This window comes from Phyllobates terribilis, unplaced genomic scaffold, assembly GCF_046119375.1.
Source record: "Phyllobates terribilis strain yellow unplaced genomic scaffold, ASM4611937v1 Scaffold_5__5_contigs__length_657084704, whole genome shotgun sequence".
In the NCBI taxonomy this organism is placed as follows: Eukaryota; Metazoa; Chordata; class Amphibia; order Anura; family Dendrobatidae; genus Phyllobates; species Phyllobates terribilis.
The window spans coordinates 375,877,320-375,893,031 of record NW_027362765.1 but is presented as its reverse complement, the minus strand read 5'-3'; the positions used below and the strand labels follow the sequence as shown (position 1 = coordinate 375,893,031).

The window sequence follows — 15,712 nt, the reverse complement described above, 5'->3', positions numbered from 1 at the left end:
ATTGATGTTACCAGCAGATACTGTGGTTCTGTTACGGTTTGAGTGCTGAACACTTGACGGTCCCACGGTTGGCAAGTTGGAACTGTGAGATTCACTACGTGCACCACTGGTATTTTGTGGAAAAGCACATGTAAGATTCTGCAACAGTCTCTGCTGATACTCCTGCATGCGTGCATCCCTTTCTATGGCAGGAATAATTTCTGCAAATTTACTTTTGTACCGGGGATCTAACAGTGTGGCAACCCAGTAGTCAGGATTATTTCTAATTCTCACAATTCGAGGGTCATGTTGCAGGTAGTGCAGCAAGAAGGCACTCATGTGTGTTGCGCATCCAGGAGCACCAAGTCCCTGTTGTGTTGGTGGCGAGGTAACAATCATGCTTCCTTCCTCTGTCCTCTCCCCCCAACCTCGCACAACAGAAATGTGATCAAGGTCTCCCTCATCTGAGGAGTCTTCCATCAGTTCGTCCTCCACTTCTTCCTGGGCTCCTGCACCTTCCTCACTAGTTTGGCTGCTACCATGCGCCCTGGTAAAACCATCTCCCCCACCCTCACATGCCTGCCGCCTTGGTGCTGCCGACCGTCTGGACCTTGCAGATGTTAGCCCTTCCGCATACAACTCCTCCTCCTCTACTTCCTCCACCTCCTCTTGTGCCACCACCTGACTCCGAATTCTGTTTAACATGTGCTCCAGCATGTAAATCACCGGAATAGTCATGCTGATAATGGCATCGTCAGCACTAAACATCTTCGTCGCCATTTCAAAACTGTGCAGAAGGGTGCATAGGTCCCTGATCTGAGACCACTCCTCCAGCGTGATTTGCCCCACCTCTGAATCTCGTTGGCCCAGGCTATACGTCAGAACGTATTGCACCAGGGCTTGTCGGTGCTGCCACAGTCGCTGCAACATGTGCAGAGTTGAATTCCACTGGGTAGGCACATCGCATTTTAGCCGGTGAAGTGGCAGGCCCAACGACTTCTGTAGAGATGTAAGTCGCTGAGCTGCGGGATGCAAACGGCGGAAGTGAGCACACAGCGACCGTGCCCTCTGCAGAAGGCCATCTAGTCTGGGATAGTGGGCTAAAAATTGCTGGACAACCAGGTTCAACACGTGAGCCATACAAGGCACGTGTGTGACATTGCCCCGGCGAAGGGCCGCACCCAGGTTTGCAGCATTGTCGCACACGGCCTTCCCTGGTTTCAGGTCCAGTGGAGACAACCATTCATGAAATTGGTTCTCCAGAGCTGACCACAACTCCTCAGCTGTGTGACTCACATTTCCCAGACATTTCAATGTAAAAACCGCCTGATGACGTTGAGCCCTACTGCCAGCATAGTAAGGAGGTGTGCAGGATCCCGTCTGCGCAGTTAGAAAGCTTGTGGCATGACCAGACAGGCTTTGGGTGCAGGTGGAAGACCGAGAGGAGGTTGAGGAGGCAGAAGCAGTGGAGGAACTTTGACATAAAGAGGATTGACGCACAACTCGTGGGGATGGCAAGACTTGGACAGCAGCCCCTTGTCCTGCTGTCACCATAGTTACCCAGTGCCCAGTCAGCGACATGTAACGCCCCTGTCCATGCCTACTCGTCCAAGTGTCTGTGGTGAAATGCACCCTGTCACACACACAGTTTCTCAAAGAAGCGGTGATGTTGTGTGCGACATGCTGGTGGAGCGCAGGCACACCTTTCTTTGAGAAGTAGTGCCGACTGGGCATCTGGTACTGGGGCACTGCGACGGACATAAGGTCTCGAAAATCCTCTGTGTCCACCAGGCGGAAAGGCAGCATTTCTGTAGCCAAGAGCTTGCAGATGGTGAAATTCAACCTCTTAGCTTTCTCATGGCTAGGAGGAAATGGTCTTTTACTTGTCCACATCTGAGGGACCGAGGGCTGGCTATTGTGCTTAGACGGGGTTGATAAGGGTGTCCCCGGCAAACTGCCGGTCTGTGAGGAAGATGCAGGCGGACATGTTAGGTTGCCTTGATCCAAAGGTGGTGCTATCGATGTCGGACAGCGCTCAACACCAGCTGGTGTTCCCACCTCCAAAGAAAATGATGACCTGCCAATCACGCTGGCTGTTGCGGGTAAAGAGGTGGCAGGTCTGCGCCCCAAAACAGGTGTGACTGCTGTCCCCCCAGTCACAGAGGATGAAGAGGCCGCAGATGCACAAGATATGGCAGACGGTGGTTGGCCCGGCCGGCTAGGCCGCATTGTAGCACACTGAGCTTCCCACTGCAACTTATGCTTCATGTCCATGTGCCGGTTCATGCATGAAGTACTCAAACTATGTATTTTTTGGCCTCTACTTAGCTTTTGCTGACAAATGTTACAGATAACACGAGTTGGGTCATCTTTATCGATCTGAAAAAATGCCCAGGCTATGCAAGGCTTAGCACCCATGCGACCTGAAGAGCCACCACGACTTGTGGTGAGAGGCAGAGTTGTGTTTGAGGATGCAGTTGTTGACGTGCTTCCAGTACTACGTCTCTGTCCAGGAAGGCGCAACCTGACCTCGTCGTCACTAGCATCTTCCTCCACCTCCTCTGCTGACCTCATCTCTTGGCTGACTGTGGGTTGACAGTAAGTGGGATCTCCAACCTCATCATCATCACCCTGTGTGTTATCACACCCGTCGTCCTCAGAGCCAACCTGTTCCTGCCCTGACAAAAAACTAAAGTTGTCGCTCCAATCAGGTATTTGAGTCTTATCATCGTCTTCCTCATTGTCTCCACCAACAGGAGTTACAGTTTGGGAATGAGGGTCTACATTATGGTCAGAACCTTCTGCGTCTGGTCCTGGATCCGACTCATAAAGATTCTGGGCATCAGTGCAGATCATTTCCTCGTCTGGATTCACAGAAGCGCTGGAGTCGACCTCTGATTCCCAGGCTATAGTATGAGTAAACAGCTCTGCAGACTCAACCATCTGTTCTACCTCATACTCAGACGGGCAGCTGGAGATTTGGGAGCTGTGAGGAAGCAAGTGCGATTTGGGTGACACCTTTGAGGACTGGAGTATTTGTGATGTTGAAGTTGATGTGGAGGAGAGCCCACTTAAAGGAGCACTTGATATCCGTTGAAGCACCTGCTGTTTTTGTGCCTCATCTGGAATTTGTAGCGATTGGCGTGGCCGTAAGAAAGGGATCTTATCACATTGTCTGCTAAAAGAAGTAGACATTTTAGTTTGGCTGGAAGATGGTCTTTCTTCTGCAGATGTTACTGTTGCTTTAACACCTACCCCACGGACACAACCTTTTTTCCCCTTCCCAACACGCCTATTCCCCTTTCCACCAGCAGCAGGCCTTTTTCCACTCATTTTGGTGGTTAACTAATTCACAACTCTGGAGTTGTTTGCACAAAAAAACAATGGATGGTAACCGAGCAGAGCTGAGTGACCAAACTGTGGTATTAGGCCAAAACTATTGGCTGGGTTAGATGCAGAAAAAAATTATTTTGAATTTGCAACCTGATGGAGGTCAGTATAGATGGACTAATACAACAAGTCCCACACACAGCTAGAAGCCCAATATTTTTTCAGAGGTAGATGCAGAAAAAAATACATTTAGTTTGCAACCTGATGGATGTCAGTATAGATGGACTAATACAACAAGTCCCACACACAGCTGGAAGCCCAATATTTTTTCAGAGGTACTGTAGATGCAGATAAAAATTATTTTTAATTTGCAACCTGATGGAGGTCAGTATAGATGGACTAATTGAGAAAGTCCGACACACTACTAGAAGGCCAAATATTTTTTCAGAGCTAGATGCAGAAAAAAATTATATTCAGTTTGCAACCTGATGGAGGTCAGTATAGATGGATTAATAGAACAAGACCCACACACAGCTAGAAGCCCAATATTTTTTCAGAGGTAGATGCAGAAAAAATATATTCAGTTTGCAACCTGATGGAGGTCAGTATAGATGGATTAATAGAACAAGACCCACACACAGCTAGAAGCCCAATATTTTTTCAGAGCTAGATGCAGAAAAAAATTATATTCAGTTTGCAACCTGATGGAGGTCAGTATAGATGGATTAATAGAATGATGCTATGCCCAAAAGATTTTACTTCACTAGGTGCAGTAAAAAAATTGGTATTCTATACACAGGTGGTATATCTTGCAACACAGATAGGCTACTCCACTGACTAACACACTCTGCAATAGGCCAAAAAGGATTAGCTTTGCTAGATTCAGCCAAATGCTGTGAAAAAAACTTGCACAGCACTGGCACAGACCTGCCTGGCAAAAACTGATAGGAACTCATGTAACCTAGTCCTGAAAAGGACTCCAATTACAATTAGTCTTTACTCCCACAACCTATCTATTTAAGAGCACAGACCTCCCTGATAAAAGTCGTAGGAAATGCTGTAACCTAGTCCTTAAAAGGACTGCAATCACAACTATTCCCTACTCCCAAGCTATCTGTAGATTTGTGCGAAAATTGGCTTGAAATTAACAAGGTATAGCGCACACAGCAACAGCGCTGCCGTCTAACACGCAGCTGCAGCAGTGAGAAAATGGTGGCGACGGGGAAAATGGCTTGGTCTTATAGGGCAAGGACATGTGACATACACTGCCAATGACACATGCCCTTGCTTGTGTGAAAAAAAGCACTTCGCTCCGTGTGTGCGCTGCTGATAGGCTGACAGATTGCACCTCCCCACTGTAAATGCGGGAAAGAGAAAAAAAAATGGAAATTGTTCGTGTTCGCCGAACGGCTCGAACACCGCCCAAAACAGCTCGAATTTGAGATTGGCGAACAGTTCGAGTAGAACAACGCTCATCTCTAATTGAGAGGACTTCGTCTGACCTCACATTTGGGAGAAGGGTGCTCCAAGCCGTGGTCCCTCCCTAGAATCTTCATCTCTGCAATTCTCTCGTGGTCCTGTCATGGTCGACGAATAAAGAGATTTGTTACTTACCGGTAACGGGATCTCTCGGAGACCATGACAGCACCCTTATATTCCCTCCCTTCACCCCTTTTGGGAGGACTTCTTATCTGTTTTCAATCTTTATTCTCACACATTGGTGTTGTAAGAAAATGTGTATACTGTTTGTTTCATTATTATGTTGCTATGTCTACTAACCGGGCGGTCCTCTCAATGCTCTGTAATCCAAACTGAGGCGAGAGGGAGGGCCGCCCCCTTTTAAGCCTGTAGGTTTCCTGTCCTTGGTGGGCGGATTCCCTCTCCTGTGGTGCTGTCATGGTCTCTGAGAAATCCCGTTACCGGTAAGTAACTAATCTCTTTTACAAAGCCAGATTTGACATGTATAGAATACACTTAAAATCTGTTAATGTTAATCTACATTTTGTTGCCTACAGTCAACATGTCAATCACCAAGGAATTTCTGTATAGAAATATTTACATGTGACCAGCACTGAAGTCACAAGAAACTCAACAACCCTTATGTATGATCCTCCCTCCTGGGCAGGAAATCTGCATTGTGACCTCAACACTGGGTGAGAAAAGCAACCAGAATTAGCAACTTTTCATATATTGTCACCATGTCCTATCATGCATAGTAATAAGACAACAATACATTTTTCCCACAATGTAAGTTATAAATTAAATTATAAATCCTTTACTTTATTTCTTTTAGAATGATTTTGCATATTCTGATTTTTCTGCTCTATCCACATTTATAGCAAATGTAAATAAAAAGGAATAATTATATATTGAGATATATATTTTTTTCACTTTTTTTTTATACACATACACGTATGTGTATATATGTATGCATGTACAAAACATATAATGGTTTCTAATTGGAGTTTGTGGAAAAACAATAATAACTGTATGTAGGAGTCTCACATTTAGGGTCTTCTGCACCATAATAGTGATGTCCCTGGGATCGGTACTGTTGTCTGGTCTTGGTTTAAGAGGTCTGTTAGCACAACTTAGAGACACAATGGTCATGTACAGAATGTAAAGAACAGTCAAACTCCAGAAATACGGCCGTCCGAACCTCCGCCACTTTGTGTTGACTAGTTCTTTTACTGGAGACAAGTCCAATATCCGTTGTGCCTGAAAAGAAAAAAAGTTTTTAATGAAGACTATGCTATAAGGGTTCCAGCTAATCAAGTATGAAGCTTCAAAAAGTTTAATCTCTTTGAAACATCTATTTCATTACTTAAAAAGGTAAAGATGAGTGAATGTTTTGAAATTAAAATTTGCCAGATTTGTTGAGTTTTCCCAAAATATTAGATGCAAAATTCCTACAATGTCTCCAATTGCCCTGAAATGATATGAGTGACAATTCTTACATCTCCCTACTACTGTATCCAACCCCTTTCAAGTTCTTTGACATTATTAAAGCTGTGTTGGAGTTAAAGTGACATCAACCTTTATGATTATGGGTAATCATCTGCCAGTGGTTTATTTCCCGGCCGAACGAAAGGATTGAGCAATTGAATTCCAACAGCCTTATTCCTTATGTTCCCCAATGGTTGGGAGAATCACATACACATTAGATGCTTGAGCATTACTGCTGAAATTGTCAGGTTTGGCCGACTTTTATCCAAGGTGTGTGAGGTCTTTACACATAGGTTTTGTGTAATTCTTAATATTAACCTGTAGAGATATTGCACAGACTTTAGGACTTCTCGTGTGGCACCAATCCTTTGGAAACCAGGCACCACAATACACTTTAATTTCTACTTATAGATTACATTATCTACACACACACACCTCTCTTTTTTTCCCAGAAACCACCAAATCCAGTACAGAGTGATGATCTTCCCACGTGTCTATCTCAGTTAGGTCATAGAGATAACAACTAATAGGGCCAAACGTCCACTGTAGTTGTCTTCTTTTTTGTACCAAGTGCTGGAACATCTGATGAAATTGAGGAGCATAGAAAATGAATGCATTGTGTAAAAGTGGAAAATAATTTGAACACAGCACAATTCACTTTTAATTCTAAGTCGCATGATCCAACGGGAGTCTAATATGGACAATTTGACAATTTCCTAAAATATACCAACTGGATGTAATCTCTTTTGCATACATACCACAGTGTTACCTTCCACAGCTGCCATTTTTAATGGGGTTAGATCATCATTATTGTGTATCTCCTCAAGCCCTGGACCATAGTTCTCCTTGTGATGGCTCACGATAAGATCATACATCTGACAGGCAGACATCTTGTTTGACTGTAGTGTCAGGATGTGGAGGATGGTATTTCCTGGAGAGAAGAAGAATATATGAAAATGGTGCCAACCTCACAACTAATGAATTTTCTTGGTTACAGTCAAAAATAATTTTAAAAATCGAGCAATTTTCTGATGCAATAAATGCAGAAAAAAGTCAGTCCCCAAAACAGTGTCTGAGGCATCTCATTCGGGCAGCCCAACCATGTTCTACACTACTGAGGGGGAAGAACTCATAACAGCTGTCTGTATATAGGTTTCTGGCTTGGCTAATAGCGTGCTAACTTCAATAGATTGCACTAGCAATATTCTAATTGGGAGGTAGCTAATTTGCCATGAAACACTACTAATACTTAGGTGATCTCCATTAGTTGAGAAGACCTCAACCCAAAGTTGCTTGATGGGCTAATTAATCATCTAGCAAAATCCTGTTACACACTAATGATGGAAAGGACTCAAACTGTTATCTGAAGATGAATGCTTCACTTTGTTAATGATCGGGTCACAAGCCTCAGTAAAGGGCTGGAAACTGGCTTACAAGTTGTTATTCTTTCTTGAAGCCCCCCCCAAAAGATCATTGCCAACAACATTCCATACATGGATGGTCTTCTTAAGAAGAGCCAAACATCTACATACATGTAAACTTGTTTTTATGTGTAAATTACTCACCGTGGGAATCCTTGGCCTCAGCATTAGCTCCATGTAGCAATATCAGCCGCACCAGCTCCGCATTACCCACACATGCGGCAAACGAAAGAATGTGCTCTCCTGCAATGAGAAAAGCAGCTAGATCTTACATCAGATCCAGTGGACTTATCTTCATGAGCCAGAGCTAACTGGCTTTGTACAAGACCAGTCTCCACTTTGGAGGACTCAATCTGTCCATGTATTACATGAACCGTGTGTATTTGTGTAAAGTGGCCATGAGCGGTAGTCATGATGGTAGCTACTGTCCGGTTATGCTCTGGCACTTTACAGGAAAACAGTGTCCCAGTCCCAGTGTCATGTCAGGTGTGGGGTGCATTACACTCACTTGTAGGCCGCAGGTCTCCACTGCCTCCAGGCTTCCATCCTCAGGAGCCACGACACACAATTCAAGGGACACCAAGTTCATTGCAACAAGCAAACGTTTAAGTCCATCATGTTGTGACATGTGGGATAGGGCGCATCATTTCATGTTTCTTACCTCCTTAGTACAAAGCATCATCAGCTATACCACTCGTTCATCCTGGACTATCCCCAAGCCCACTGGCTCAGTCAGCCTCTGGAATTTCCTGTCCACTTCAGTATTGCACCCAGGATCGAACACCTGGCCTTCAAGCGGTTCCACATCCACAAAACTTTTATCAGTCAGAAAACTTGATCCTTTCCTTGGCACCTGACCCAAACCCTAGGCTCTGAATGTTGCAGGAATGTCCACAGGGATTTCAGTACGGCCTCCCACTGCCTTGAACGACTGGTACCTGCTGCCCCTAGCAGCCCACTGCATCTGTGTCACCCTGACCTGGATGCCACAAAGTGTAATAAAGCTGTGTCTGAGACCAAGGGGGAGGTTCTCTGGTCAGGGGAACATTAGCATGCAATGCCTCCTGTCTCAGGCCAGTAGGGGGAGCTGGCTGCCCCTATAAAAGCTGGTACTGAGGGCAGGGTTAGAGAGAACTGGATTGCCTGTCTCAGCTCTGAGACGTGTCCCAGAGTGGAGCAGGGACAGAAAGTTGCATTGTAACCTAAGAGGAAGTGTGGCAGGAGGAGAGCCACAAGCCAGAGACAAGAGGCGAAGAGAGCCTGTCTTGGCAGAGAAAAGACTTAATTCTACCAGACTTTGGTGTCTGAGGCTGGAAGGATTCCACATCCCCAGCAGAGAACCAGTCCGCAAGGGACTGTACATTCCTTGGCCTAAGAAGCCTGGAGGCCCTGCCACAACCGAAGGGACCAGTAAAGCCGTACAAGGCTGGGAGCAGAAAGGAACCCACGTCGCAGGCCATACAGGCGAGAATACACAGAAAGCTTGGAAACGTGGGCTGTTACCCTATAAAGAGGAGATAGCCAGAAGGAGCGCAGAAAGCACGATAGGCCTACACCCTCACCCTGACCAGGGCCAATTTCCCCGTTGCTCTCAGACATCCAGGTCCCCTCCTAGCTGGGACTGTTTGTGGGTCAGTTTTCTTGTTTAGTAAAGACCCTGGACTGCAACCTGTTGTCTGTGTGCTCCTTGCTCCTCCAGCACTATCAGCACTGGGACTCTCACTACCATCACTCCCAACATCCACTATACTGCCCTGGGGCCGCACTCTTCCCGTGGGGAGTCACACTACCCTAGCTGCACACCTCATCAGCCCCAGCGGTCTGCATGCAGTGGCGGTTCCTAATAACCGCAAATCCACGGGTGGCGTAGTCGGACATTATCAGCAGAACATAGCAGACTACCATTGGCCTGACCACCCTGAGCCACGGAACCGGGTCGCCACTACTACCCCCATCGTCTCCCTATTGCCCGGATCCGAGTGCCCCACGGCCCAGGGGGCGAGTCACATCTGAACTTGATCTTGTGACTGCACTTCCCCATCTCTCTCTCACTACCAGGAAGTGCCCACTTTTCATTAACACTAGTCGCCACTGGGCTAGTTCTATCATTAACTATATCATATCCTGTAGACTAAACCTATTGTCCTTATATAATGTCCTATACCATAGCTAAGCCACTTTACTATATGAACCTCATGCATGTGACGCACCCCCTGGGCCGTGGGGTACTCGGTGCCGGGCCGGTCGTTGCTAGGGGAGATGTCACAGTGGCGGTGACCCGGTCTGTGAACCAGGGCGGTCAGTAAAAAAGGGATATTTACAGGGGAATTAAAGTTCTTATGTACTGTTCGTGACACCACCTGTGTCACGAACAGTACATAAGAACTTTAATTCCCCTGTAAATATCCCTTTTTTACTGTTCGTGACACCACCTGTGGTATGCGGCTATATGGAGCAGCTGCTGGGGAGCAGGTCCTCTGGAGCTGGTGTAAATGCAGCAGAGTTGGTTCAGCTCTCCACAGGTAGAGCTTAGCTCCAGGGCAGTGTAGATGTTGCGGTTATGGAAGTAGCACTCGTGGTGCAGTGTAGTTCAGGGTGTGATGGCGCAGCAGCAATAATTGACAGACAGTGGGGTGCAGTCTTCCGGATTTACTCACAGTTCTTACTTGGCTCCTGGTTACAACTGCAGATCATAACTTCCCACGTCGTGCTGTGTTCACCGGGCAGGGGCTCAGCCAACCCTCAGGTACCTCCGGAGTACATAACGGGACCCCCTTCTGTGTGTTCCTTCTGGCCGTCTCCCTACACCTCACACCTAGTTTCCCAATCCAGTGACCGCGGACCTTGCCGGGCGACATCTTCTGTCCCCTGGGTCCTCTATGGCCACTTTCTTTGTGAGACAGATGTGACTTGTGGCTGCAGTACCTGAAATACTGCAGCCTCTGGTTTCCTAGCTGAATATTTGTAATTCTCACTAGTTAGGGGCCGGTCCCCTCTGCGACCCGATCCCTCCACCGCCTGGTAGACTTGGGCGTACGGGTGGCCTCCAGCACTGCCCGTACACCTGGGATCCTTTCTTCACTCCTGGAGCCTTTCTCCTGCTCTTCTCTTTCAGTCTTGGGCCTCTCTGGCTAGGTTCTCCTCCTGAGCAGAGCTCCTACAGAGCTCCTGCTCCTCTCACTGTCCTCCTCAGAACTCCCTCTAGAATGTTCCACCCTCTCTTTAATATCACTTCTTTCAATGCTCCCCTGAACTTCTTCCTCCACCCACACCCACTACATGGTTCTTCCTACTTTGATTCCCCCCACTCCAGCCAGGTACAGGGCTCAGCAGGGAAGCGACGCATCTTGCCCCTCCTGCTGGTCTGGAGCAGTGTAGTGTTGGATGCAGGTGTTAGGGTCCCAGGCAGTACTCCTTCCTTACCTGAGAGAAGGAGATACCACACCTCTGGGTGAGATGCAGTACCTCTGTGGCAACTGAACCCTCGGAGGCGCCACACATGCAATTCCAAGTCTAATTCTATGCACATTATACATTAATACTTTACATTCCTTATATAATGTGTTATAGTCATGTACAGCATATAAGATGTACTGTACATGTAAAACCAAATGACACTGTGCACATAGCGCGATTGCCCTCATCAGGGGTAGGAACACAGCTTAACAGTCCATTATTACATCTGTGTAAGAGAAACGTCTGGCTGGCCATGGCTACCCCCAGAAAAATCATCTGTTTGCTGGGAAAGTCAAAAGATGAAAGACCAGCGATGAGCTGAAACTTCTGAGTTAATTGTTATGAAATAACCAATTTAAAGGGTTTTTCCTGGAGGATAAAAATATTTTTTTTAAGGGATCAAACTGGTTAAAATATAAGAAGCAAAATTCATCTTGAGAAATCTCCAACATCTCCCCATTCCCATTCTTACTGTTCTTGATCTCATCTCACACTGGAAATGACTGGAATAAAGGCTCAGCAAAACCGTGACCAGAGGGAAGACTGGATTAGTAAGAGGAGCTCTGACATTTCTAGTGTGTCAAGATGGGACCCGATAGGTGCAAGAGCTGGGAAAAGGGGATCGGCCAGGATGAGTATAGCATCTTTTTTATTTTTTTTTTTAGGCCATTTTGAATTATGTTTGGGGAAAAATAAAGGCCAATTGAATAGAAATATTGCTTATGGTGCATGTAGTTTGGGATTTTAAAGTGTAGTGTTTTAGGTTTAAAGCTTCTATGCAGATCAATGCCCCCTGTAGTCTGATTCCGCAATCTTACTCCATTCCATCTACCCCCTACTTCTTGGTAACATTCATTTAGCAAGTGGGGATAAATGGTATGAACTAATAACACAAAATGGGAGAATTTTTTTGGAGTAGGTGATAAGTAGTTTCCTTACTCACCATAATAGAAGGAATTGGGCTTGAGTTGGAAATAAGTGCCGACAGCCCGGGGAGTTCTCATGATGGCTTTGTACTTAATCAGCTCCTGAACAATCGCCACATTCTGTCGCATGACAGCGAGATGCAAAGCTGTCTGACCTATTAGACAAAGAGCAAGAATATTGTTTTAGGGAATTTATTGCAGGTACATATCTAGCATATAAGTTTAATATTGCTTAACGTGAGCTGAGGAGCGTCTACAGTGAGACAATTGGAAGGAAAATTGAAAATTTCCTAACGCAATCAGCTTCATCTTACAGGGATTTATCAAGGTGCGCAACTATAATAGGGGAAGAGGTTGCATTCATAGCCAGGCCCTGAAGCCTAGGGAGGCAAACAAGGTTTCTTTGGCCATAGGAGAAGAACAAATACTAGCAAAGACCTGTGATAGTTAGAGACTCTCTTGGAAATTTTGCATTGTGGCCCAGAAGCTTCAAATTACCCCACTGTATATATGACAATGCTACTAAACTGCTCAAACATTCTATGCAACTTACATCCAAAAGCACATGGCAAACTAGTATAAGACAAGAGAGTAGGTGCCGTAAATGCTTCCAGTGTCCTAAGGAAAGGAGGTACAGATTAGATTGGATCCTTCTGCAATCTTTTGCTGCCAGCATATGGCTCCTGATTTCTACTGCTATCATTCTTTTGTTACAAGTAAAAGGTGGAATCCTCTTGAGGGTCCTGATTTTATTGTGTCTTTCAAAAAATAAAAACTGGGAAGGGACTTAAAGCATACCCATCCTGTACCCCAGGTGAAACCATGATCTTGGGCTTTCCTTACCCTCGACAATGTGCAAAACTGAATTAAGTGCACATACTGTACGTAATGTATACATAATGTCCCAATTGCTCTGGTCTGTAATTCGACGTCCATTCTTTTTTTGAGCAGGTGGTTCCTTTTCATTAGCATTCTACAAGTACTATACAGTGGTGTGAAAAAGCGTTTGCCCCCTTCCTGATTTCTTATCCTTTTGCATGTTTGCCATACTTTAATATGAGGTCTAGCTTTTCAGGATCTTTTGGTCTACTTCACTTTGTCAGGCAAGTCCTATTTAAGGGATTTCTTGATTGAGGACAGGTGTGGCAGTAATCAGGCCTGTGTGTGGCTGGGGAAACTGAACTCTGCTTCCCAAAGATGTGATAAACCACAGCTAATTTATGTTTTACAGAGGGTGGGGCAATCACTTTCACACAGGACCCTGTAGGTTTGGATTTAAATTTTTCCTTTAATAATAAAAGACCTTCATTTAAAAACGGCATTTTGTGGTTACTTGTGTTATCTTTGTCTAATATTTATATTTGTTTTGTGATCTGAAACATTTAAAGTGTGAGAAACATACAAAGGAATAAGAAATCAAGAAGAGGGCAAATACTTTTTTACACCACTGTAGATACAGTATCTTAACTTCCTTTGCCATACATCCTAGGATGTGTTACCTGCCATGAAATGAAAGCCCTGCCACTCTTATTTCTGTATGTAGTTTGACGACAAACAGCAGAGCGGGGGCAGAGGGACAAAGACCTGACCCCCCCACTTCCTGCAGAGGGACAAAGACCCGACCCCCCACTTCCTGCAGAGGGACAAAGACCCGACAGCAATTTACACAGAAGGCAAGCATCTAGTGGCCAGAACTTTAAAGTGATTTTTTTGGGGTAAAATACAAAAAAAAAAATTGTATATAAATTGATTTGCAGATTTCCCATTTTCCCATTATCATATATGAGACCAAGTTATCTGAAAGAACAATGACCATTTAAATATTGATGGTCCATATGCCTTGAGATTAGATAGTTAGCCATGTGATCCATTCTTAGAAGAATATCTGAGATAAACCAACTGAGATATGAACCATCCTTACAAATGGTTTACATGTTCAACTTGCTATTATGTGGGTTACTCGAGAGAACCAAATCACATTCATACATATTGGACTATCTTTTTTACCTAAAAGAATTCCTGGATGGTAATTAGTATAGATTTTTTGCTATTGGAACCTCCATAGTGATCAACCATTATCTTCAGGACACCTGGCAGTAAATATTCAATTTCTTGCAGGGCCACCACAAAAGAGAAATAAGGAATTTAAAGTTCCTTTTGAAACTATGAATTGATTCCTTTTGAATTATTGTGGTTGCATTCTAAACTTATAGGTAACGGTTATAAGCAGCAAAACCACCCTAATATAATCGTAGGGATGTCTACGTACTAAATTAATCAAGTCCTCCAGATGCTCCTCGTAGCCACTTTTGGGTTTAGCTTTTTGATGAGGTTCTAAAGAGAGGACATCCCTTTCTATTAACATTGTTATGGAATAGGTTAGTACTTTGGAAATAGACAATGAGAACAATTTACTACGCACCTTTGTAAAGGTCGGAGGTCATGGGCATATTTACAAGCTCAGGAGCGCGTTGAAGCAGAACCTTCACAGACTCCAAATTATCGTGTAGCACGGCCAGATGTAGCGCGGTTTCACCAACAGCTCCTAGCGAAAGGTTTATCATTGTTAGGACATAGAAGGTGGAACGAGTTATAGAGGGATTTAACAGAGCAGGCTTTATAAATGCCGAGAGCTTGACATTCCTGGTAGTCTACCAGCTGAGAAGTTTATTCAAGGATACAACTTGTGTTAGATCATTTTTCATTCTTCGATCATTTTTCTATTTTATAATAGATTTAAAGATCACTGGAGTGAAGATGCAAATAAAAAAATAGCGAACTTTCAAAATTGTTCTACAATTGGTCAAAGAAAAAACAAAAACAAAAACAGTAGAACATAATACACAGAAGTAACATAAAAGCTAAAACAATAACTCAGCTGTGGTGGACCTGAGGAGCCCCCGATTGTATGAATCAGCATCCAGTATTTCTCGGAGACCAGATTCTGGACACTTATCTCATTCGAGATGCGCTCATCTCCTAATATCAGATCTCCCTTTATATACCCAACTTGTTTACAGTTTCAAATGAAAGCCAGTAGAAAAAAAAAAAAAAAAAAAATCACCAGATTCATGAAGTCTTGATCCCATATCTGATTATATTGTAATTTCTTTCTTATCTTCTATGAATAGGGGTAGGAACCAGCCGGTCCTCGCTGGTTCTGCTTAAGGTTGGGATTCAGACAGGTCTTCCTGGTCCTCCTAAACCAGCTGGTTCTTAAAACTGGGGCGAAGCAGATCTGAGACTCGATAACGAGGCTGCATTGGCCACCTATGTTCTCACATAAAGAGTATTCAACACTCAATCAACACTGAAGACTCAATTACTAAATACACCTATGCTGCTACCTGTATCTGTACCGGCATCAGGTTGGTGGCCTGTGTTAAAAGGCAGGATAAGCCTGTGAGTTATAAGGCAGGACTAATCTATCGGGGAGGATGGTGTCTCTTATTTGCAGTGACTTTAGTGTAGCACTGTTATCTGGGGACAAAGTATAGGGGCACAATTGTATTTGCATGGCCCTGTTGTGTTAGAGCAAAGTTATGACGTTACTTCAATTTTTTTTTTTGCACATGGTGTGTGGCCCATGTAAGTAGAATTCAGTGACTGCTTTGGTTTAATTACAAGCTCAATGTTTGGTGCTGGGACCCCTAA

The 15,712-nt window shown here is 44.6% G+C and overlaps 1 protein-coding gene across 1 annotated transcript in view; it reads right to left on the bottom strand.

The window, feature by feature from the left end:
- The window catches only part of LOC141273237 (transient receptor potential cation channel subfamily V member 6-like), a 78,642-nt gene extending 63,996 nt beyond the window's left edge, over window positions 1-14,646 (bottom strand). Inside the window, exons 1-6 of the mRNA XM_073684809.1 lie at window positions 14,481-14,646; window positions 12,076-12,213; window positions 7,821-7,919; window positions 7,014-7,186; window positions 6,691-6,837; window positions 5,815-6,027 (exon numbers count right to left, since the gene is read on the bottom strand). Coding sequence (XP_073540910.1) covers window positions 5,815-6,027; window positions 6,691-6,837; window positions 7,014-7,186; window positions 7,821-7,919; window positions 12,076-12,213; window positions 14,481-14,622 — 912 coding nt within the window. The 5' untranslated portion in view covers window positions 14,623-14,646. The remainder of the gene's footprint in view (window positions 1-5,814; window positions 6,028-6,690; window positions 6,838-7,013; window positions 7,187-7,820; window positions 7,920-12,075; window positions 12,214-14,480) is intronic.
- Window positions 14,647-15,712: the final 1,066 nt, after the last annotated feature.